The sequence below is a fragment of the Acinonyx jubatus genome, chromosome A1, assembly GCF_027475565.1.
Source record: "Acinonyx jubatus isolate Ajub_Pintada_27869175 chromosome A1, VMU_Ajub_asm_v1.0, whole genome shotgun sequence".
NCBI lineage: Eukaryota > Metazoa > Chordata > Mammalia > Carnivora > Felidae > Acinonyx > Acinonyx jubatus.
The window spans coordinates 41,093,150-41,120,306 of NC_069380.1; the positions used below are offsets into that span (position 1 = coordinate 41,093,150).

The following is a 27,157-nucleotide window of genomic DNA, read 5'->3' on the forward strand; positions in this document are numbered from 1 at the left end:
GAAATCAATTTTAGATTTTTAACTTGGATATCAAGTAATAAACTACAACTGCCAAGTATGAGAAAAGTAGCCTCTGCATTTATTTTTATCTGTAATGATAATAATGGAAATATGAGAAATAAAAATGTATTTCTGAAATCACTTATTCTTTAAAAAAAAGAAAAAGCTCAATGGTGTCAAAGAATGGCATTTTTAGGAAGACTACAATGTAGGAATGTGTTCTCCATGTAAGGGTTAGCATTTTAACATAGTTTTGCAATGCCCAAACTGAGGCATGTTCATACCTTTGAGCACTGTGTAGAATAGGAAATTAGACAGAATCCCACAAGTAATGTTGAATGTTCCTGAGTGGCCACTGGAAACTACAACTCGTGCCAATGTCACTCTCTGATTATTTTCCTTAGTTATTATGGCCACTTTCAGGGCCAGATGTTACTATTCAAAATGAATGACTTCTGGTGTTCCAGAAAAGTGGAAGGCCAGAAATTTGGAAACTCACCAGCCCCTGCAGTCATACCTGAACTTCTTGGTAAAAAGTTTAGCTCCTGAGGACAGAAATGTTGCTGAGCATGGGGAGGTAAGGAGGTGAGTGAGAAGCTGGGTATCACTCATTCACTGAATAGTGCCTTCTGAATAGAAGGCTTAGACTTAGAATCATACAGCTCTTTTTGGCCCACAAGCTCTGTATCAACTACCTTAATGGAAGACAAAATGCTAACTTTTTTTTCCTAAACAAGACAGAAGATTTTAGTAATTTAATTTTTTTCATGCTTCTCTGTTGCCAGGGATCTGTAAAAACTTTTGACCAAGAAATAGGCTGTATGGGGCTTCTGGGTGGCTCAGTCGGTTAAGCATCCGACTTTGGCTCAGGTCATGATCTCACAGTCTGTGAGTTCAAGCCCCACGTTGGGCTCTGTGCTGACAGCTCAGAGCCTGGAGCCTGTTTCAGATTCTGTGTCTCCCTCTCTCTCTGACCCTCCCCCGTTCATGCTCTATCTCTGTCTCAAAAATAAATAAACGTTAAAAAAAACTCAAAAAAAAGAAATAGGCTGTATGAATGCTAAGCTGGTCTAAAACCCACAAGTCCCCCCCTAAATAATTAAATTCCTAACTGCTGACAGAGTTCTTCAAACAAATTCAATACTTGCCTCTGTTAGCCCCCACTGGTAACAAGTAAAAGTTAGAAGAAATAATATCCATCAGTAGTTTTATTTTCCCTTTTGATTTTGCTTCTTAAATGTCCCAAACTTATAATATAAGTTTGGGACATTTAAGAATCATTCCACTTAATGAATCCATTTAAGAATCATTCCACTTAAATGATTGGAATTTTTCAGTCATGTCACCGGGAAGAAATATTTTGACCTTCTTCATGACAAGAGAGTTCTACATAAAGACTGACATTCATATCAGTTGAAATCTTTCCTTAAACTGGATAAATTGGATAATCACTTCTTGGTGTAGTAAGTTAAATATCATTTATCTTTGCCTAAAATGTTACAGAAAAATTCTTGAAATGCTGACTCTTACAATTTTGAAAGCCTGGCTAGCATGCTTGACTTTGACCAGTGAAGATAGATAGATAGATCGATAGATAGATCGATAGGTACATACATACATACATACATACATACATACATACATACATACACACACAGATATCCTAAAATAAATACCTTAGAGGCAGCGAGGAAGAGAAATTCACTATGTATGTATATAAGAAAGAGATTCTCTTCTGAAATGTGTACAACCTTTATTCATGTAAGGTCAACCTTTTCCAAATGGTTTTATTTCAATATTGATCTAGACAGATACTTACAATGTGGCTATAGATGCTGAAATTCAGTATCATTCACTAGAGTGGAGAGCTGCTCCCAGAGAAATAGAAATATCACCCTACAGATATTTTCAAGTAATACTCCTCATTGAAAAACAACAAAGAGGGGAGCCTGGGTGGCTTATTTGGTTAAGCATCCAACTCTTGATCTCAACTCAGGTCACAATCTCACAGTTTATGAGTTCAATCCCTGTGTTGGGCTCTGCGCTAACTGTGGGGAGCCTGTTTGGAATTCTCTCTTACTCTCTCTCTGCCCCCCCTCCCCACTGGTTTTTTTCTCTCTCTCTCTCTCTCAAAATAAATAAATAACTTTAAAATTAAAAATTTTTTTGACATTTATTCATCTTTTGAGAGACAGAGACACAGACTGTGAGCGGGGGAGGGGCAGAGAGAGATGGAGACACAGAATCTGAAGCAGGCTCCAGGCTTGAAGTTGTCTGCACAGAGCCCGACACGGGGCTTAAACCCATGAACTGCAGTATCACGACCTGAGTCGAAGTCAGACACTCAACCGACTGAGCCACTCAGGCACCCCAAACTTTAAAAAATAAAAAATAAATAAAATAGAAAAACCAATTCCATAATCTATATAGGGACCATAAGAACATATATCAAATAATTCTCTGCTGTTGAACTTTTCCTAGGAGAATTTACATATAGAGCTCTCAAGACCAGTTTGAGAGCAGATATGAATGGTTGGGACCCTGTTCAAATTACATCCAAAACTCAGAGTTATAGTCCAGTCAGAGGGATATGACTAATAGGACCTTCCTTTATCGGCATAGATATAGACCAGGCAAGGAAGAAGGATTTTTCTGTAATGCACCATTCTTTGGAAAGAAGATTTTATTTATATTATTACTACATTTATCATAGAACGCTTACAGCTATTCTTTATTTATGTATAAATTAAATAATCTCTTTAATTTTAAGTATTATTTTTCCCCTTCAGCAGAGATAGATAATTGGTATCCTGAATATAAGATACAATAAGATAACTGAACAATGGTATAAAGTAACTTTTTCCTCCCTTAGGCTAACAGCCTTTCCATACCAATCCTGGTGTCCAAGCTTGTACTCACTTTTTGTACCTCAGTTGCTTTCCTTTGGCCTCTGCCCAATTTTTGTCCTTTTGTTAATTGAGTAAAAACAATCTGGCATGACGTTAAGCGAACTGAAGGCTGGATATGGTAAATTGTTCTAGATATCTAAAATGTTTTATAGGGAAAGCTGAAGGCACTGCTTGAGCTAAACAAACACACACAGGGAATATGTTCATTATTTGCTACCCCTATGCACGAAAGGATATTTTCAGTGGAGTCTGCAGAGATTTAGATTAACAAGCCTTGTTACTGTTAACAAGCATCGTGTGCCTAATTCCAAGCACATTGTTCTGCAAGTTGACACCTCCATGTTTGAGTAAAACTGTCACAAGACAAGGAATCTTACAAGGAAAAAATGCAAGTGCCTATAATTCATTCCCCATCTTTTCATATCTTACCATCTTCCTGTATGGCCATTTACTTACGGTCGCAAGGGTATAGTTCTTGATTTTTAAATACTAAATTTGTCCTTAAAGAAATTCTGAAACCACTACAATTTTAATACCTTCACAATTATTTAGTGATATGTTCTATGAACACCCATGTACCTATTATGTCACAGATTTAACATATAAATGATCTTTTCCAAGAATTCTCAGACTATTTACTATTTTTTATTTAAAAACAATCTTTGTTAAGATTGAGCTGTAATTTGTGTTTGTAAACTAATTACTGACCTCTGATATGAGGCAAACGAGCAAAAAATAAATGTCCCTCTAAAAATTACCGAAGTTGTCTCCTAATGTAGCTTCACATACTCAGTTTCAGATATTAAACTTGTGTCGTGGGTATCTAATGTTAAAATGTATTTTTTTCCTTTTGTATATGAAATTCTCACTTAGATTAATAGGTAGAAAGGGGCCCTTTCTTCAAACACTTGAAAATTGAAAGAAAAAAAATACATTTCTATCCTAAAAGATTAAAAAGAAGACTACATTAAAAAAATCAAAGACTAGACATGCATTTTGTGCAGTTCATTTATTTTCATCTCTTTCCTAACACTTTAAATTTCACTCTGCAATTTGGAACAGATTTGATCAACTTGCTTTCATGTGTCAGTGTTTTTCAACTGCAATGAAAATAAACAAATGGGCTTGGTTTTCTACAAACTTGTGGAGATGCTGACTTAGCTACAACAGCTATTTACTTTGGCATATGTCACATTGTACAGCTCTTACAAAATAAAGTAGGGCCTTGGTTATGCAAAGTTTACATGAAACTCTTGAGCTGGCCCCAGGTTCCTTAGAGCAATAAAGCCCCTTCTTGATAGAAAGGAGAGTGTTCCCACAACTCTTCCCTTCCTGGATGGAGAACATTTGGCATGACAAAAGCTGCCGGGGGGGGGGGGGGGGCGGGTGGGCGTGGGGGTGGGGGGGTATGTATGGACTGTTTTATGATCCCGAGGAAGATCTTCTTGTTTTAACTTTACGGAAACATAAATACATTTGCTTTGTGCACTTGAGCTCTGAATGGTCTATGACAGGGGTTAATAAAGTCCAGGAGTTAAACAAGTTCAAAGGCTTAGAGTTTTCGCAGTATGCCACCAAATACTGCTGAAAATGTGGAACATATGTTATTTCTGAGAGATCAGACTTGCCCATGTGATCAAATTACTACTACAATTCTTCACACTGTAATTTGCCGTCAGCTCTGGATGTGTAATATTTCAACATGACAACCATTATGTCATACTTTTTATTTTGCCCCCCCCCAGAAAAAAAAACAGATTTGAATTTTGAAATGGTAAAAATGTTACAGATGCACAAACAAAACTACATGCATATCCGCTTTCCTTTGTGAAGAGACAGACTTATAAAAATGGGACAAGTATGACTTCTGAAAGCATAAAAATAATACACTGAAAAGAACTAGCATTGCTTAGAGGAAGATGCTCATAACTTCTTAGCCATCACTATGGTATTAATAGATGAGACTTTTGATGCTAAAATTGTGAATGAGATAAATTGATGAGACTGGGTAGACCCAAATGTAGTATCTGGGATTCAGTTTTTAAAATAAACAGGCTGAAGATATTTTGTAAGTTAATTTTTAAAAGAGAATGTGATTAAAGACATCCATAATGTCAAGGAAAACTTAGCTCTCCCTCCAACATTATTTTGACCATCTACCTCTCACCCCTTCTTATTTAAATGAAGATAGCTGTGCTATGAAGTGAAAGTTCAAGGGAGTGTTTATGATGGAAACATTCTCTGCCAGAATGCCTCCCTCAAATGCATCTGTTCCAGAAAACAGTTCAGATTCATTGACCCCCTGCTCTACATTGCCACACTTTCAAATCTGTCCACATTGTGATAAACGTCATTTCTTCACGGGTAGAATCCACGGCATATTTTTTTCCACAACCCACAAATAAGTTCTACTGTAACTGGCTAGGTAGTACCCAATGTATAACAACTGTCACATCGTTTTGCTACCAGATGCTCCACCCTGTGCTGACTGCTGCTATCTTGCATTCCCTTATCATGCTCTGTCTTTCTTCTGGAACCACTTCCCAGTTCCCTTCTACCCTCATCCAACTTCAAAGAATGAAAGACATTATCATCTTAAAAACAGATAGATAAGAATGCTAAGGGCGAAAAAAAGAGCCACATGAAAAATAAAAGAGATACAAGATAATAGGAAAAACTGAGGCAAGTGACAGAAGCATCAGTCTTATGCCTTCTACCTTTTGATTATAAAAGACAAATCATTTTATTATATACAAGGAGGCTGTAAATTAATTCATATGAGATCACATATTGTTTCACCTTAAAAACCATATTATAAGAATGGACTTCTAATGTGTAATTGCTTCAGAATATTTCCTGATTACTGTCAGGAATTTTTATTGGTTTCCCTTCGAAATTTAGTCTACGGCAAAAATGTTAACAGATGTGAAGCCAGAGGAATGCCTCATTACTAAATTCTAAGTGTTGTTGCTTCAGTGAATTCCAAGCTGTTTTAATAGATATTGCTACTTTGTTGGGGTGGAAGGGATGAAAAAAAAAATTGTTAATAAATGAAAATAGCATGTGGAATACAACCTTTTGTATTTTTTGTCTGTTGTTTTTCTGGGCACTCTGAAAGCAGTGTGACCTGAGAATTCTGAAACCATCTACTTTTTCAATGGTGTGAGTCAAAGTTAAAAGGAGATAACATTTGGGTACTGTTGGCACTTTATGAACTCCCACCAGACAGTGCACATTATCAGCCCAAAGACAAAAATATTTTAAAAAAAGCAAAGAAAAAATTAAAATAAATCATAAGAATTTCTAAAAACTCTCCTTCAGATCATATCCAAGACTCCAAAAGTGTACTGATTGGGCAGTAGATTTTTTTTTTTAATTTTATCTATTTATTTTGAGAGAGAGAGAGAAAGCAAGCACAGGCAGGAAAGGGGCAGAGGAAGAGGGAGAGAGGATCCCAAGCCGGCCCCACGCTATCAGTGCCGAGTCCTATGTGGGCTAGATCCCACAAACCGTGAGATCACAACCTGAACTGAAACCAAGAGTCAGACGCATAAACGAATGAGCCACCTGGGGGCCCCTAATGTGGATGAGATATTAGACTTTTTCTGTATGATCCTAAGTGGGATAAGTATGTGATAATGATAAAATGGATTTTTATTCCATTTTTGAAAAAAACAAAATTTATAATCTGAGCAAGCCTAAGAAAATTGAGTTTCTTCAGAGGAAGGTGTGAGTTCCTTTCCCCAGAGATATACAAACATTGTGTGAAAGGCCATTTGGGAATAGTATAGTAAGAATCTAAGCTTCAGGCGACCTGGACAGATGGTCTCCTCCAACACTGAGACTCTATCATTTATAAAGGCCACAGACCAGAAAATGGAAACCTAACCTGAATTAAGTGCCACTGGATGGCAACATTGTTAATTTCCCAATTGTCCCACAAGTGTTCATGATAATTCTGAAGTCCTATTACACATTCCTTGTACACTGCCCAAAGTTTATACTACCAAAACAAATACACATCCATGTTTTTAAAAATAAGAAGAAAAAAAGAGAAAGAAAAGGTCATCATATTATTAGACTCATCATTTTATTTGATTGTCCTCTGAGTAAAGTTGTCTGGGGGCACGTGGGTGGCTCAGTTGGTTAAGCATCCGACTTCAACTCTGGTCATGATCTCACGGTTTGTGAGTTCAAGCCCCATGTTGGGCTCTGTGCTGACAGCTCAGAGCCTGGAGCCTGCTTTGTATTCTGTGTCTCCCTCTCTCTCTCTGCCCCTCCCCTACTCATTCTCTCTCTCTCTCTCTCTCTCTCTCTCCTCCAAAAATAAACAAACATTAAAGTTGTTCAGAATTTGCAGGGTAAGAGGCATGGGGCTAAATCTATGTAAACTTCTGCAAGATCTTAGCAATGCTTAGAATTATACTAGTCAATCTTTACTTTTAATTACTCTACTGAAAAGTAAAGAAATAGATACCTGGAAACTTCATCAATGATACTTGCAGTTATACCTAAAAGCAATACATACAATCTCAGTTCATTTGCTAAAGAAATAATGTTTTTGCACAGGATGGTCAAACCATAACAAATGGAATGCTAGTATCAGTGCAGAACAACTCTTTTGCCTAATTTGAATGAAAAATTCAAAATCTAAAGTTCTATTATGTTCATCATTTTATGGTACTTGCTGTTAGACACAAAAGAATAGTGAATATTGCACTACATATCTTGTTTGAATATATGTCACTAGTAAACCAATAAAACTTCATCTCTCTTCCTGCCTAAAGAGCTTTGTGAAAGACATTACAGATAAAGACCATTAAAGTTGGATGATTTTGGTCACAGTGAACTTTTTATTCCCAATGCCTTCTGAAGTTATAACATTTAATGGTGCAGCAGTCTCAGCGACTTCCTTTCGCACTAATGTGTAACTTAGTTTCCCATGGCTTGTCACTAATAAAAGCAAGAATCCAACAAACCACAGCTAGTAAATAACAAGTTTATTTTTTAATTTTCCAATCTAATCAAAGACCTTTTGTCCATTTATTTGGGAAGACAATCCATCCCAATGGCCTCAGAGCTTAACCTATTTTCAGAAAATGGGGGGAAAAAGATTTGCCTATGAATGTGCCTTTGTTTCACAAAAGTGCTCTTAAAAAATTCTCCTAAGGCATAAATTATGTCTTAGGAGTTGAGGAGGTAGCTGAAATGTATATGTTCAGGTTACTAGGATTATCTAGCATAGCATTTTACATGTATATGTGCAGGCCAAACTTTTGGGGAAATAGTTTTATACAAAATCCTTCCTGTTAGAATAACTAGTGTTTATTATAAATTAGACGCATTTGGACATCTGTGGGTGGTATACCAAAGGAAAAAAAAAAGGTATCGAAGTTTGGTAAATACACTCTTGGTTGAACAGACAGGGGTGTCTTCTGAAGTTCATTAAGAATTCTAATCCCTATCAAATCTCATCAGCAGCAAGAAATGAAGACATCCATCCAAAATGTAATTAATGAAAGCTAAGTTATAGTCTAATTAATTATAAACATGTCCATCATAACGTAATGCTGTAGTGACAGAAGCTGATCAGTACTGATAGCCATGATAGAAAATGGAGAGGTAGGAGCAAAATGTTTCTTGGTTTGTACTAAACACTGATTATGGAAGAAAGTGATCAAATTGGCCACGTGGACACTAGTCTGTTTAGTAGGTAATAGGACAGTGATTCTTTCTTTCTATTCAACTCATTGCATTAATGAAAAAGAAAAAAAATATTGCCTGCCAGAAGCAGAGAATTGGGGTTCTGCATGTTAATGCAGTTGAGGAGAATAGTAAACAGCATAGTTCTATTTATCTTTTTTCAACCATAGATATTCAGTAGAATATATGAGCCATAAGTATATTCTCTGAACTTAAAGCACATCTAGAGAGAATACCTCCACTGAAGTGGTTAATATTTAAATAGTCCTTTAATTTATTCAAGCATCTATTTTAATATATTGTATTTCCCAGATTACCGCTTGACCTTTGAACAGTACAAATTTAGGTTTACGTTGATACTGTTCGTAAACATGGGGAAAATTACACCATGTAAGGTTGAAAAGTCACTCACTGAAATCACTATTCATTATTATTATTATTATTACTATTATTATCATTGTTATTTTTAAGAGTAAATATGTGGAAACTAAATGTACCAGTGGAGTTCCACATTAAAAACAATTCTTTAACATGATTTATAATTAGAGCATTTTATCACAGAATCTTACATAGCATGATTACTGTCTAGTTTATCTATTGTATAAATTCTGATATTATATATTTAATTTGAAGTCAGTGAGCTGTGTGCTGTCATTTTTATGGCAAACAAACATATGGAAAAATGAAAAAGGGAACAGGTTTCAGTGACAATGCCAACATCAGAAAATTGGACACTGTTGCTTTGAAAAGATTAACAAAATGGTTTTTTTACGTAAATAGAAAAAAAACACCACTTGTAAAGGTACTAATTTTCTAAATTACTAATGTATGCCATGAATCTGTGAAAAATAATTGTTTAATATAGATGGTAAATACTTCTGAATACAAAGCTATATCACTATCGTAACAGTTAAGTCCTAATGCATAATCCTTGATTATCTATAGTACCTCTTGCCTGCACGTTCATTGGCAAAATGAAGCTTGTTTAGTTACTTGACTTGTTTGCTATTATATCTCTTTTATTTGTCTACAAATGAATGTCTTTTCAAATCCATCTAATCTCATGTGTGGGAAACTAGCAGCTCACTGGTTTACATAGATTCATGTTTTGCATGAATTCCAGATAGGAAAGTTTGTTCTTGTCATAGTTGTAAATTGGAAGTCAGGAGCCCAGGAATAAAATCTGGGTAACTGCCCCATTTCCATTTGAGTTGCATCCTCACAGAATGGCTTCCTTTATCTATTAAAAATTTTGAGAATGTAAAATATACCTTTCCTAGCCACTTTTTTTTTTTTTTAAGTGTGGTTCATTGAGGATTGAATGAACCTATAAAGAAGCCCATCAACCAAGTTTGGGAGACTTTGGCATCGAGTATTCTACTTCACAGGTGTTTTTCATGGTAAGCTCAGTCATCACCAAGGGGGATCACCCTCAGTAAATGTGTTTTTTTGATGATGATGAAAGAAAATGAGCCAAGCTCAGTAAAAATGGCAATACATATAAAGAATACAACTGGAGAACTAGCATTATATATTTTGAGGTAATCAAACATTATTAAGTAAACTTGAAAGCTAAAGCTTGATAATTTTCTCTCTTCTTTATTGTAAAAATATTTGTATTCAAAACATTATTTGGCTATAAGTAGTAGCATTTTAGCTATCCCATTTTTGCTGATATTTTGAAAAAGTTCAGTGGAAGTTTTGTATATGAATCTCCATATTAGACGGTGGATCATGTTTGTCTACAATCTTTTTTAAATATCTGATTTCATTCTGTATAACCCAATGCATAAAAGATACAGAAAAATCACAATCAGTGAATCTATAAATGTCAGAAAATTTTATCTTAAATTAATAATAACCATATTAGAAATATTAACAAAGGTCATAAGGAACAATACATGTCCTTGCACAACCTTTATACAAAAATTGCTAAACTTTTTACTTTAAGCTTGACTTATAGCCCCATGAAACTAGATCAAGGTCTTGGCAAGGGACTATACAGAATGGATGTAAAACTGTAGCACTCTGAACTCCCTCAGGACAGACCTTGGAACTGTGTCATCTTTTTATTGACAAACATTAGTCTGCAAATGTAGTGAAATGTAAAAGACAGTAGAGTGCTAATACACATTTCAGGAAAGTTAATCTTTTTATCCTCAGCTGCCTCCTCAGCCAAGTAGAGAAAAAAAATTTACTACTATAGAGTTATGATAAAGATTGAAATTTATATTTATATATATCAACTGGATAGATGCTGAGTGACTGAATGTATGTACGAGATATCTAGGGTTAATGGGCTTATATCATTCCCAGATAGTCTTTCTTCCTTTTCATCAATTGTATTATTAAATTCAGCTCTTGTCTTACCAATCATTTCAAGTCAATAAAAATGGAGTATTAGCTCAGACCTGACAGCAATTAACATATCAATCTTTTTAAGATATGCCTCAACATTTAAAGAAAGTTAAATTTGTGAAAAATAAATCTATACATAAAAATAAGTAAACATTTGGTGGATTCATAGCCACATTTTCATTGTGTACAATCGGATCTAAAATAAAGAAGAGAGGGAAGAGAACTTTAGTTTTATTGTAGCATGCATATGATTAAATTAGTTCTAGCACACGCAGTTTTACAATGGTGACCTGAAATAAGAAAGAATGCACACTGTGTCCTATTTGCTTTGTGGCAAAATGTTTATACAGTAAAATTTATTCTGATACGACTGCAATTTAGCAAAATATAAGATTACACTCAGACCATAGATAAATAAAGCATTTAAAAAATGACACATCTGAGGAAAGCAAAAGGGATTAATAAGAATGTACACAAAAGAATTCGGTGCATGGGGAGAAACAAGCCAATGTCATTTCCTGAAGAAGCAGCAGTACAAATAGGAGTGGGGGTGGGAGAAATTATGTAATACGCAATGATGACTATGTGAACCACAAAAAAATCTCCTGGTGTGACTTGATTTTTGTTTTTTCATTTCCTTTTTCTCTTTTTTTTTGTTTTTTTTTTTTGTTTTGCACCCACAGTAGGTAAGAAAAATAGACCCCCCCAAATTTTTTTAATACAGAACATTTTTGCCAGAATAAATATGTTACAAAGGAGGTTTGGAGAATACAAAACATGGAGCCTGAAGAGTGCAAACTGAAGAGCTCCCTCAGAGGGATCTGAACTTGGTCTATAAATATCTTCAAGGTAACCGTGTGACTAAGGGAAGGACATCATTCATATGTCAAAAGATATAAGGACACAGAACAATGGCCTGTAGCTAAAGAGAAGGGGGAAAAAAAAAAACTTTTGCTGGTTATTTTTAAAGTTCTTAAGACTGAGGTCAACTGGTTTGAATCACTAGCAGACAAGCTCACAGCAATGATTGCTGTTGATAGTCAAGGACATTTTGTTAAAGGTACTAGCACAGATCGTGAAGTTAGCATGTTAGAATCCAGATCATCCTTAGCATTACAGGGCTTATTCAGAGGAATGCAAATACCAGTGAGGCAAATCAAATGTACCTTCATCGACTCATCCTCCTCACCATGAGGTAAGTGTGCCTCAGAGGATAAATAACATTCCTAGAAACTGTACTTGTGTATGTAGATGGGCACAAATCCAGACCCGTTGGCCATTATACATTCTATTTCTAGTCCGAGTTACTTCTCCGTTTCAAAAATAGCTTATTTTTTCCTACTTCTAAAAGTAATACATGTTTACTATAAACATTTAGAGAAATAAAGATTATTCTTAATTCAACCACACAATGACAGGTACTGTAAGTATTCTGGTTTATATTCACCTATATTAACGACAGACAAACTTGTACTTTTTTTAAAAAAAAATGGGATCATAGTATCAGGGCATATTTCGACATCAATAAATAAAATAAATTTGGGTCAGAATAAGAATAGGCTAAGCTAAAAGTAGAGTAAGAAAGAGTGAAACTAGTCCTCTATTTTCCTCCCAGCTGCAAATCTTGGCTCTGCATAGTGTTCTCTTCAAGGGACAGTGGAGTATGCATTTTTAAAGATGTTAAATTCTTCCAGTGAGGGAGTAACAGTATATTCATTCATTCATTCAGCAAACATGTACATGTACAGGAAAAGACATTGGCCCTGTGTTAGTAGCCAGGCAACAACAACATGGTGACAGGGTCCTGCCATCAAGGGTTTCTCTCTGATTCCTTGCCCTGCTATTGCCTCTGGGATAACAATAAACATTTTTGATTCATTTTATCACCGACACATAGCAGAGTCTTGGAATGTTGCTAAATGAACTGGAGGGAGCTATACGTGTAAACAGTCATTTAAAATATGATGTGGTAAGTATTACAGTTTTAGACTGACTCAAAGTGGTGAGACACAGGCACAAAAGTTCTGGGGTGTAGGCATAAAAAAAAAAAACCTCCTCTCAAAGTTCGGGAGAAATTTGAACTGTTAATTCCCAAGTCATAAGGAGACTGGATGCAGCAATTCACAAATTCACAAATAAATTTCCAAGTCTACAGTTTAGCAATAAGGCATACTTGAATAATGTCAGTTTGAACACTTTGTTTAAATAAAACTGCAATATCTGTACATCTTACCCATTACGCCTTCTGAAGAAATGTGGTGATAGTGTATGTAGGTCGGTCTGAGGAAAGGAGAAGAATAAGTTTTATAGGTTTATTTATCCATTTGAGAGAAACAAGACAGCATGAGTAGGGGAGGGGTATAGAGAGAGGGGGAGAGAGAGAATCCCAAGCAGGCTCCACACTGCCAGCACAGAGCCCAACATAGGGCTCAAACTCATGGAACTCGAGATCATGACCTGAGCTGAAACCAAGAGTCAGAGACTCAACCGACTGAGCTACCAAAATGCCCCAGAATAATTTTTTATTCAGCTCAAATCTGCGTCTATAATTGTGCATAAATTCTTATTACTACACATTCTTATTCAAAGAAGAAAAATTTGAGGCTTTTTTTTGACTCATAACAAGACGATTTAAAATGTATTCAGCATCTTCTATGTGTAAGGAACAATACAAAGTACTCTCTATATGCTAATTTAATTAGCATATCAATGCTATAAGTATTAATATTTACATTTTATAAAAAGGCAACTAAAATACAAACAGGCTAAACAGATTGATCAAGATAACAAAGCTAGCAAATGGTAGAGAAGAAACCAAAACTCAAAGAAATCTGTTTTTATTCCACTATGTTGCTTGGTCCTATTCAAACTGTTCAGTGTTTATGTCTATTTATCAATGATATAGTTTGTTAGAATTGTAAGTCCAAAAAGGACATGCAGCATATCTAATATTAATAGATCTTCTTAAGGCTCTTACTACGTTACTAATCAAGTATTAGTTTTCTCCTGTATAACATGAACATACAATGGTTTAACAATACATGCCGACTAAAATCTTTAGCAAATTTAAAGTAGAACTAAATTTTACTTTAATTAGTAGAACTAATTCTACTAAATAAGTAGAACATATTTCATTTCAATGTACTATATTTGAAACCAAGATACCTACAAACACATTAAGTGATTTCTTAAAAAGCACCAGTGATATGCAGAGAGACTTTAAAAAGAAAACCTTGCAAAAACATGGGCAATAGCATTGTAATGACTTCTGAGATTTATTAGGGTTTGTGTTTCATCATGCTCCTTTCTATGCTTTCACAGACTACAGAAACAAGACCAGTGAAATGATAAGCCAATTTGGTCAATGGGCAGATTTCTAAAAATGTTGGTTTTGATGATTAACAATACTTCTTTGTTACATTCAATTTAGTAATTCTAAATAGTTTCGAGGAATATGCTTCAAATGGCAAGATTTTTTTCTGTTGGTTGTATTTTCAAAGATATTAATGGTATAGTTTTCTTCTGTGTGAAATTTTTTTATATATAGGGAAACATGTTTTATTTAAGCAAATTCTTTTTACTTACTTGTAAGTAAGTAAGTTCAAGAAAAGTTTGAGTTCAAGAAAATATTAGAAAATAAAGGAGATAATATTTATTAGCCAAATGTTTATATTTAGGTAAACCTTAGCTACAGAGAAGTTTTGAATCAAATGGAATATTATGGCATTGCCACGTCTAATATGCCCAATGTATCATGAAAATCCAACAGGCCGATAGAAAATGAGATGAGAAGGTTGCTTAGAGCTGCCTCTGGGAATTTATGACAACATTATACCTGAGATTTGAGTTAATTTACCTGAGGCAAGTAGAGAATGAAAACTTTCAAAGCAATAGTAGTCAATTCTTCAGAGTTTTTACTCTAACTATAAAAATACGGTTGATGTTCTTAAATAAAATCCCTTTTCATGAAAGCTATTGTTTAGAATTTTAAAATATGCAATATTTAGTAAAATTAGATGAATTAATGTCTTGTCCTGAAAGGTAAGTTGGACAGAGATCTCTTTAAGTACTAGGATGCAGCAGGAAGAAAAACGCAGACTACAAAGGAAAAGACTAATGAATGTGGTGGGAAAACTTATTTTTCATCAATCCTTACAGAAAGCAAAGAAGAGGAAAAGATGGTTGGAGGAGATGAAAAGATAGAAGAGAAATTCCTACTCTGTGTCCCGCCCTTCTCAGTTGTCAGGACCCTCTCAGTATTAGCGCTCTGTGGCCCACTACATGTTCCTATCACAGGTGAACGTGGGACGGAAGACATGAGAAAGCAAGGAGGCAGAATTGTAGCTAGTGCTTGGAAAATAAAAATGATAGCTTCAGAATGAGGAAGAAATGGTGACTACCATCTAGTCTAAGTAGTTATTTACTAAATAGCACCCCACTGGTCCGTACGAGTTCACACAGCTCCCAATGTGCCTCAATTACTCCCAGGGCATAGATTGTGCACACCAGGAAAATACGGCTCAATGCCCTTAGGAAGATGTCTAATTTACTACAAGGTAGTAAATTCTGTACTGGGAAAATCCTATGCAGGATAAATCATATAAATAACAGTCCTGGGGCCAGAAGAATATTAAAATTCTATTGTTCTTATTAATCTGTGAAATGAAAGGGATGCTTAAGCAGGTAATTGTCATTTGAAATGGAAGACAAAACAACATATATTTTAATCAACACACTTATTAAATGTCAATTATAATTTTCATCAACTAAATTATATCACACTAACTTGCAATAGCAAGTTTGCCAAATGTTAATTAAAAGAATAAACGTTAACTATTAGTTTAATTTTAGTGCCTTTGGAGTTTTCACATTTTTGTATTTATGATTACTAAGCAATTAATCTTCCCTCACTTTCATCAGATTTTTAAATCTAACTTAACATACAAAAATGCTCTCGTAAAAATTACCGTAATTAACACGTAATTGAAAATTAATGAGAAACTTATTTTTCAAGCTATTTATCTATTTCATAAACAGATCTAGAGACCAGAGAATAATGCCTATGTGCTAATATGAACAACTCACATGCTACGGAAACAAATTTTTTTCTTGACATACATTTAAACACATGTATGTATTCATATTAAAGTGTATCTCTTAATTGGTTTGTAGGAGTTGAGACCCTGAGCTATAATCAGTTGTAATGTTATAATGCTTATTATCCAATACAAAATATCACACTTCATGTATTAATATGCTAGGTATTAAAAATATCATTCAAACCTTGGTTCCATTCAAATTTGCCCACATTTAAGTTAGGTAAAATATATTTTCTTGTTTTTATATACTCTTAAATTAGAAGGCTCTCTTTTGTAGATGTAATATTAAGTTGCAGAGCTAGTCAAATAAGCATTTGTCCTAGTAAAAACTGAAGAAAGAGTGTTGATTAGACTTTCACAATTGGATCTTTATTTCAATCATGTTAACTGACCTCTTGTTTGGATAATCTTGCTTGAAACCAACAGCATGATCAGATAGATATTATCTATGGTCAAGAGGCAACAATTAATTTTTTAGACCTAAGGGCTAAATACAGTAGTGTTGATAGAGTTGGATCCAATGTTACTCTAATTTAAAATGTATATGGACAATAGAAATATATAAAATACAAAATTATCAAGATAGTCTGTGAAAATGGTTGAAAATTTCAAGAATTGGATCAAATCTATAATGAAGGCAACTTTATCTATGTGATACTGATTCATTTTTCCGACAAGATCTTCACATGAATCTCCCCAATTCTCTTTAAACTGACAAATATCCAGGGCATTTTATCAGGTATAAGCATTCTGGATTTTACATAGAAAACACAATGTATCAGATAATTTTTGTTCGTATTCTCAGTCGAATTTCAGTGTTTAGAAGGTAAGTTCAAATGAATTGTCCTTTAAACTTAATCAAAGCAGCTGTGCATTTCTTGGGTTGACATCATATGTCACATATTCATTTTTTTGTGTTCCTTTTTCCCTGACTCTAAAGCAAGGTACATTAAAGTGGAAAATTTCTCAGTTTTGTTCACTGTTGCATCATTAGTAGAATTCAGTGTGTAGCACATAATGGTGATCAATGCTTGTCAACTAGATAAAAGTATGAAGAAAGCCAAGAAAATTGAAATATAGTAGTAAAAACTGCCATCATTTTTTAAAAATTCCATGAATTTAGAATATATATACGTTTTAAAGTGGCATTGATATAAAATGAAAATAATGGTCAAATGTTTTATTTTAAATTTCATTTTATTTTAGAGAGAGAATGTGAGTAGGCAAGAGGGGTCGGGGGGAGAAAGAAAGAGAGAGAGAGAGAGAGGGAATGAGAATCTCAAGCAGGCTCCGTGCTCAGCATAAAACCCGACCCAGGGCTCAATCCAATGACCCTGGGATCACGACCTGAGCCAAAATCAAAAGTCTCACACTCAACTGACTGAGTAATCCAGGTGCCCCTCAAACATTTTAACTTCATTTGTAAGCTATTTTCTAAAGCTAAACTGTAACACAGTCATTCATTCATAAAAACATTTACGAATATTTCCATGATATGCCAGCCATAATAGTAGGAGTCTATGAATCATATTCTTAGTCTATAAGAAGGAGACTGACCTATAAAAATAATTCAATAGTAATGCAAACATGCTACAATGGAGCATGGAAAAAAAAAATGTGCTAGGAGAGTCCAAAGAAGGAAATGTCTGACTGCCTAGAAATCAGTATAGGCTACATTGAAAGTGAGGTTTGATTTAAGACTGAAAGGAGAAATCGGGAATGTGGAAATCACAAGTCAAGAAGGTCATTCTAGGAAGATGACAAAAGTGCAAAGGAATTCATTATATGGGCTGGGAAGACTGATCATTGTTTAAAAATAAGTTGTGTTGCAGGATGTGTTGGGGGGTAATAGCAAATAAGTTTAGGAAAGTAACTGGTAAAATTAATCATTATTTGTGAGTGGAGAATTAAGTAAAACTATAAATTATTGTGCTTTTGACAAAGGAGCTCTGTCTATAACCAGTTCCTTTTAAGTGGAGATACATTTGGAAAAAGAAAAACAGGATATATGATTACCTAAATATCATGTCCATAGTGGATATTAGTACATTATCTACAGCATATAAATCAGTTATTAAATGGAAACTACCAGGGTTTTATCAAAGCTGGTAATTCAATATAAAACTCTTATCATAATATTTGTATTGGTAATATTCTAATTGCTTTCTTATCACATGAGCCAAGTCAGAGTAGGGAAATCACTAATATGTTAAAGTGGTGATAATACTTTAAGATGTATTAATAACTTTACGAAGATTAACCCATTTCATGTTCACTCACACGTTAAGGCTTTAATGTTATATACAGCAAAGTACTTTCACATAATATTCATTAAAATTGAATTCATTAAGACAAAGCAGAGACTAGAGAGATTATATATTGCCTGAGAATAATGGATGAACTACAAGATGTTTCTGTTTTAATCATTCACAGATATTCACAAAAAGCTGAATAGCTAAGAAGAGAAATCCTGTATTAGGAGCCCATGATTGAAGGCAGAGGCACACTGGAAGATCCTAATGGAACCAATGTCTGAAGCCAGAAGATGGTTTTCTCTAGTGCTCTCTTTAGTATTATCGTGGGACCCTGGATACCAGAGATTCACTCTTCATTCTAATAGCTTACAGATTTGACAGTATTAGGACTGTCAGAAAAGCAACAGCATTATTTTTCAAAGTAATTTGGGACACAAAAAATCATTGCCTGGTAACCATAATAATAAACCTCATTTTGCTAAATTTCTTATATTTGTTTTATGGCTCAGTGTTATTTTAATTTAAATTACATATGGGGATAGTCATCATAATCTCGGTAGTGTTGGAGACCGTTAGAGGTTTTATCCATTTTTGGTTCCAAAAATAATTCTAGGCCTCCCAGATTTGCTTCTGGATTGTTCAATTCAACATCTACATCCTGAACTCTGTTTCTGAACACAGCATGGTATACTAACTTCACCTCTGAGGTCATTCCTTCATATCGAGTTGAGTATGGAAACCTAAACTGTGCCTTAATTTCAATTAAACTGTTATAATTCTTGATATAAAGATAGTACAGGCCTAAGTTCCATACCTTTAAATTGCTTAAACTCATATATAACATATGATTGTAATCTCTTTTGAAGTGAAAGAAAAATTATAAGAGAGAAAGCTTATAAGCAATTTCCATTCAATGGTGTGTTAGATTTTTCTTACTGATTTCTTCAAATGAACATTGTTTTCAGAAGCTAAAAATTTTAGGAATGGCAAAACAGTCATAATAAAACATTTTCCTTCCAAGTTCAGGTGAGAATAGACTATAGGTGATTCTCTTTGGTGTGCAGTAAAGGAATTATGATCAAACATACCAGGTCCCCTGTTACCACTTTCCTCCATGATGAGAAAACTACAATCTAGGATGCAGATCTCACCCTGTGGATAGTTCCTGCATTCTGATCTTGTTAAAAACAAGGGAGAGAAAACACAATGGCACCTTCTCAATTTTCAAGACATAATTTGAAATTAAACAGAAACAAATAACATTTAGGAGTGGGATTCCCATCCCATAAATCAGAACACTTTGTGACTGAAAAAGATGCTTACTAACATTAGCCATTGAGGACATATGAATAAAATAACAGTGAAATAGTTTATATGCCAATAGAATGGCCAAAATGAAGAAGACATAAAATACCAAGGAGGAGAGCATGTAGCACACCCAGAAGTCTTATGCATTGTAGGTGGGAATGTAAATTGGCATTAACAAATTTGGAATGCTGCTTGGTTTGGCAGTATGTGCTAAAGCTGAAAAACAAACAAACAATAATAATAATAATAATAATAATAATAATAAAACATGTCTTATGCCCCGTAATTCCATTCCTAGGTATATACCTAAAATAATTCCACATGTATGTTCACCACAAGACATGTACTAAAAGGGAATTGGAAGGGACCCCTAAAAGAAATTCTGGATGGAGGTTATGTTCTGTTTCTTGATCTGGGCACTGTTTATGTGGTTGTTTTCAGTTTGTGCAAGTACACTTCTATGTATTTTTATTTGACTATATTATACTTTAACAAAAAGTTTATTTATTACAAAAAAAAAAAAGAGCATCCTGGCCACACTTTGACATCAGAAGCAAATTATTTTATCTGAACTGGGCATTCCCACCATGTATCCTATTTATTTAGGCACTAGTAAGGGAAGGCATGCTAAATAATTGTTGATAGCTTATTTCAATCAGGAAACCATGCTAGGACAAAATGGAAGTCTGGTTAATTATTTACAAAACTATTTTTTTTTCCTCCGGGCATTCATTAAGAAAACTTTCCCATTCTTTACTGTTGGTGGATAGCAGATATGTGACTGATCTGACCAATGCAATGTGTGCATTGTTATTCATCATCTGCAGTCCCAACCCATAAAATGCCACATGAACCTCTTCCATATCTCTCTACTTGTCTAAAAGAGTTAAAGGATTGAGAGAGGAGTCTAAGACCTAGCCAATTGTGTAACAACAAAAAAACCTCATCTCAGACTCACTCTGAACAGTGATATAAGAATAAATAAATGGTATTGTGTTTAGTCATTAAGATTTGGGGTTATCAAAACAGCAAGCATGTCCTAAAATACTAGCACTGAAACCAATTCAGTAAGAAAGGTAGCTAAGAATAGTCAAGGAGGATGAGGAAGGATAGTTCTGCCCAATACTGAAACATTTGGTTCAATATACCCCATCATGTTTATAATCTGGACAGTCTGATCCTAAACAAAAGTAAGCGGGTCTGTTTGAAACCCAAGATCAAGGAGAAACATTTATACAGAAAATTCTGTACAAACGTTGTGACTCAGCATAAGATTAAACACTCATTCGTTCTTAGATTTTCAGTGTGGCATTGCCATTCTCCTTAGGAACATCCCTATTTTTCATTCCTGGCCCAACATCGTGTCTTCAAAACAGGAACTGCTTTAATTCATTTCCCATAGTGTACCTGAGTTTTATCTGAAATAGTTATTTCTTATCTGCGTGAACTTGGGATGAAATTTAATGTGTATAGATATCACTTATCTCATTTATGAAATGTGGTTAGTAATATAATAGTATCTTTGTTTAGCTCATTAAAATATAAATACATGTAAGGTATGCTGCTTCTCATGCAGTCATCAGTCAATAAACAGTGGCTGCCACAGCTGTTATTGTTTTTGTTGTTGTTGTTTTTTTTTAAATTGAGAGATTCTAGTTAGGGTTTAGTCTTTAAAATAAGAGCTTATTGTTCCACACGATTTCATTCATAGAGGAAGGGCTCAGGGCCTATTATAATTTATACAAAATTTTGTATACACATCCCTTTTAGTTTCTCACCAAATCCGTTGAAGTCGTCCATGGCTTTCATGAGGTTCAAATTGGTTTCGTGCCACCAAATAGCTATCACAGCTCTACTATGTTAAGGGAGTTAATAAAGGGTTAGAAGAATTTATTTTCAAATCCAACTCTACAACCCATTATAGTCTATACGTAAGTTTATATTTTCTCCTTAATTTCTCAAGTATACATTTGTTGAGTGTTAAAGTTTACCTTGAGGTAAACAAATATCACACAAGATAAAATGCCTAGTCCCATTGAGGTAAAAAAGAAAAAAAGCAGTAAGGATTCTTAAACGTATGGCATAACTGATGAATAGTTCTTTACACTGAATGAATTTCTCTCCACGTAATGTGAGTTATTCCACCAACAGTTGGTATATATGTATACCTTCATGTGCTACAAGCAGGCCAACTTCAGCCAATGCAGTAATGACTGTATCAGGAGATCTTGCATGTTTGTCATAAAAGAATGTCTCAGAATTTCCCTTGTGCATTTATGGTTTTTGACCCAAGAGGCATATATACCAATGCTGATGTCACTTGCTACTTTGATTTATAGGAGAAACTGCCCAAACCACTGCTAAAAGAAATTAGGGCATTGCTTAATTTATTATCAACTTGTGTTCGATGTCTAGAAATAATTGTTAGATTTTGGCGGAGACTTCAAGAGTTAAATCAATTTCTGTAACGAATATTACATTTATAAATACTATAGACTAATAAAAGATATTTTGAAATAGGTTAATTTCACAATGTATATAAAGCTCTTTTGTTCTTTGCAGTATGATATATGTAGAACAGACACCATCAGCTCCAATTTATAGATGAGAAAATAAATTCAGAATGCCGTGAAGTCAAGTCTGAAGGCACATAGGTAACAAATGGATGGAGTGGGACTCAAATAGACCAGGTCTTCTACATCCTTGGTAATAAGCTCTTTTGCGTTTCTTCTTTCATTAAGGAAAATGTGTGACAAATGTATCTAACAGAACATTATTTTCAAACCTCTTCTTGTAAAGAACCTCTCATGTTCTTATTCTTATTTTCTGTCCCTTTAAAAAAATTTTCTTCTTTGCCAGCATGTTCCTCCATGCATCCAACATAGAGATATGATATGATTTCAAGGAAACATACAGATTTACATCACATATATCAGCCACACAGCCACAAGATCAACTGCAAGCATAATTAACTTTAAAATGACTCAACTTTCTTCAGCCATGATCATCCTGTCTTTATTGAATTTTAATGTCTTTTATTTTAATCAAACAATATCCCTTTGCAGGATATACACTAAGAAATGAGTTTTCCTAAATGAAATTGCTTTTTTATTGCCATTCTACCATACACTCCATTTACATCTCTAGAACATTAAAACCACTCTTTGGATGTGACTTCACCAGCAAGTGAAGTGTGTTATTTGTACGATCTCTGGCGAATGGAGTACTTCCTGTATGGGTACGGGCAGACAAGCTGCATTAACAAATCTGAATATTGCCAATGTTTTCACAAGTATCCACCAGAGCTGAAGACAAATTTTGTATTCTCAAAGCAATGAAAATTTAAGAGACCGGGGTGAGTTTTTTGTCTATTTTAATATTTTTGTGTTGTAAAGAGGGGCAGTAAATTATTAGGACAACCACCTAAAAATACATTGAAGCAAAAATTGTTTAATTTTAGCATGTACTTTGCAAAGCAAGATACGTTTTAAATAAATTCTTCCACTCTAACAGAATTGGTTTCTCTTAAATAATTATTAAAAGATATTTCAAAAAATATATACAGGCATAGAGTGTTTTAACTTCAGGGGTTTGTTTTGAAATTCATAAATGCAAGGACAGAGTTTCCAAAGCCAATAAACTATCTTTATAAAAATGATCTTCAGAACAAAAACCACATTAAGCCAGTTCTTTTATATTTTATTACTTTATATTTTCACTAAACTCATTAGGGTTTTTATTTTAATGAATTAAAAGAGGAAAAGAATAATCATTAGTGAATAATGAAAAACACTAAAAGTATCTTTAAAAAAAAACTGGGTAGAAGCAGTGCATGTTTTATGACTTCTCAGTACTACATTTCTTTTCTACTCTACAGGTTTCTAGGTTTTTACATTATAAATCTTAAAACCATTTCTTTATATATCCTTAGATTACACCTAGCTGCCAGGTTACGTATGCAAATAGCAAATTTGAAAACATTACTCCAGTAGAATAAACCAGTTGGGTCCTTAATCTAAACTTAATGCTAGACAAATGTATCTGATTGTATCTACACCATAAATCTACCTGTTATGTTTTCCAACCACATAAAGGTATGGGGCAGGATTCTACCTCCTACTTCTAGAAACTTTCTTATCTAGTGACGAAGCATGACTGTATCAAAACTGGCTGTTACCGACAGCAATTGGCTTTGACTCTCCTGTGAGTACCTTTCAATGGCTGCCCGAGAAAGTATATACCTAAAATGTTAGAGATCACCACCAAGGTCCCTGGACAATACCCAAAGTATATAGATGCACTCTTAAGAAAAATGGGAAAAAAGTGGGGATAAAACAGCATACTCTAGTCTTTCAAAGAGAGGATATATGTTCCTCCTCTTACATAAAACCACAGAGGTTTCTAGACAAAGATTACTGTTAAATCAGCTCTTTAATTAATTAGTTGGAGAAATGTCCAAAAAGATTTCTCCTTCTTGTTCATTAGGTCATGGACCAGCATTCTTTTCATGGAAAAAGGATGTAATGAAATAAATCTAGGATAACAAAGAAATGGATGATCTCTTGAAGGATGGGACAGCTTATGAAATATATAAAATACTTTAATTATTCAAATATGTAAATTCTAGATTTCAGACTAATGAGAACTACTCGAATGGAATTGCCTAAAAGAATAAATTCTTTAGATTGTTGCTCATTAATTTTATCTGATCTAAATCATTTTGTCATGAGCTTTAAAGGTATTATTAGTATAAAATATTAGTTTAGTGATAATGATTAATTCAATTTTGAAATTGTTTGGACTCCCATAGTGGCACCTCTGCTCACCATAACATTATTTATTTTCAGATTTTTGAGAATTAACTGTTGACCAAAAAATCCATATTAAATAGACATAATTTACCTTCACGATTAACTTTATTAAGTTAGCAAAGGGTGTAAATGGTAGCTCCTAATTCCAGGCACATCCACATGATATTTCCTTTTTCAGTGTACACAGCTGCAGAAATTAACATGTTTAATCAGGGCACGCCAAAAATGCATGGCCCAAGTGCCAGTTCAACCCTCTGACTCCTTCTGAATGCCAACACAAGAGCAAAACAGGGGCTAACTACACACGCCAGAAAACTAAAACAGACAAGAAATATATAAAGTAACATTCAAGGTAAGAATGGCCAAGAAACAGTTCAGAAAATAATGGCTTGGTTTTATCTTATCATTCACAAAAAATGGATTTAAGACAAAACCACATACTTATTGAGCATTTCAAAACAAACTCATTCATTCCTTGGCCAACATGCTGAAACAATTTTAGTCATCATTGATAATGGATTTTAATTGGTCAAAGAATGTATATCTTTCTAATTCTGACATAATCGTAAAAACTATGACATTTTTTCAAGGTTACAAGTTTCAGTTGGTCTGAATGAATTAGTTTCACATTGCTATTAATCTTGAACTTCCACATACTCATTGTAATACGAAAAAACCAGCGAGACAAAAGAGTTTTAAAATGTTCATGATTAATAGTGACAAAATGCTAACATAACTAATAATCCTGGTTTTCATGTATTTTTTTTTTAGTCTTGGAATATAAACTGAAAGTTTGGGAAATACTTATGGTTTTGTCACAACTTTACATGACATGAGTTTGCGTGATGATTCTTTTAATTAAGAGCTTGTTTTCAGTTCTTGGCAGTATTTATTATGTCAAGTCTGATTTCACAATTTTTACATTTTATTTTATTTTGGGTCTGCATTTTTAATGAGTTAAGAATGTCTAACATGAGATCTACTCTTTTAACCATTTTTAAGTGCACAATATAGCATGATAAATATTTTGATGTAGATACGTAAAAAAGATCCCTATGCAACACTATGCCTCTCATCAGACATTAGTCATCATCCTCCACATCATCTCATGTATTTACTTATGCAAAGAAGGAGAAAACTGTTGAGTGTTATCATTCAATTTCTTGGGACTTACATAAATATTATTTAACAAATTTCTTTTTTAAAATTAATTTATTTATTTTCAGAGGGAGGGAGAAAGAGAGAGAGAGAGAGAGAGAGAGAGAGAGAGAGAGAGATTGATGAGAGGTAGGGAGACAGAGAGAATCCCAAGCAGGCTCCACACTGTCAGCAAAGAACCCTACATGGGGTTCAAACTCACGAACCATGAGATCAAGACCTGAGCCAAAACCAAGAGTAGAATTCTTAACCAACTGAGCCATCCAGGCATCCTTTTTATTTAACAAATTTCTAATTCTTGTTCATTCTGTCTTTCTTGTTTAAATTCCAATTTGACAAGGCAATGACTTGGTTAAGCCAGCTTTAGAAATTATTTTCCTCCTCTACAAATTCACCTGTTTATCTCTAATCCCTGGGTAGTTCAAGGCTGATCCTATAATCTGTTAATATCTGATTTACCAAGAGCCAGTTGTGCCCCATAGAGACTAAGCCATTCTTGCTCTCCAGCACATTAAGAATTAATATTTACCCTTACTGGACCTTTCAGCCTCCACAAGAAACTTTAACAAAAGCTGTGCAAATCCCTATCCAACATATACTAGGAGGATTAATAATAATTCCTTTTGATCAGAATTACTTGGTTGGCCAGCAATGGTTTCCATGGTAATCAGGTGGTAGACAGGGCTGAAACTGATTTCATCAGTTGTAAGACATCATTAGAATTATCCTACATGTCTAATTATAACTTACTAGGAGTGACTTCTACATAGTGTAGCTTAGAGGCAGAGGAAATGAAGTTATGAGTTTTAAGTGTTAGAAAGCTTCCACAAGGAAAGATATTATTTTGCTTTTTCCTAATAAGACTTTTTCTTTCTCCAGCCAAGAATATTATGCATTAGAAAGAAGATACTTTGAAAAGAATTTTTATAAGAAATGGAGCTGAGAGTTGTATATCTATAATGAGAATTTCACTGGAAGTTTGTTGTGCTAATAGAAAAATAATTTGTAATACTAGAGAGCTTATATTTTAGAAAATATTAACATATTAGAAAGAGTTGCAATACCACAAACAGATATCTAAAAATATGTTTCTTTATGCTTGTTGCAGGTTAAAATATCTGCATCCTTTTATGTTTGAAACAGGAAGTCCATTAACAGAGTTTTATTCCAGTGTCCAGCTGGTAACCCTAGAAAAAGAGTAGCAAACATTTGATAACATGCTAGTTCAATACTTAATTCTTATTAAAGGCAAAATCAAGAGGACAGTTGAGGACAGCAATGTAGGAGGACTCACCTCTTTCACAGGCCCACCAAATTTACAACTACTTATAGAAAAAAATCTCTCTGAAAAACACCTGAAAACTAGCTGAACAGCCCCTCCACAACAAAGGGTAAAAAGGCCACATCGAGATGGGTAGGAGAGGCAGAGATGAAGTCTAGTCAAAACCCACTCCCCCCATTGTGTCATGACCCTCAAGCAGGAGGGATGGCAGAGCTGGGGAGCATATCCCTGAGGAGCAAGGGGTTTGAGTCCACAGCAGACACCCTTAGCTCTT

The 27,157-nt window shown here is 34.3% G+C and overlaps 1 protein-coding gene across 9 annotated transcripts in view; it reads right to left on the reverse strand.

The window, feature by feature from the left end:
- The window catches only part of PCDH9 (protocadherin 9), a 910,922-nt gene that overhangs the window by 107,676 nt on the left and 776,089 nt on the right, over positions 1 to 27,157 (reverse strand). For 2 of the 9 annotated variants that reach the window (XM_053216332.1, XM_027064977.2), the window contains exon 5: positions 1,319 to 26,788. The exons of the other annotated variants lie outside the window; for them this stretch is intronic. In XM_053216332.1, coding sequence (XP_053072307.1) covers positions 26,730 to 26,788 — 59 coding nt within the window. In that variant the 3' untranslated portion in view covers positions 1,319 to 26,729. Of the gene's footprint in view, positions 1 to 1,318; positions 26,789 to 27,157 lie in introns of those variants that run through there. 9 annotated transcript variants of the gene reach the window in all.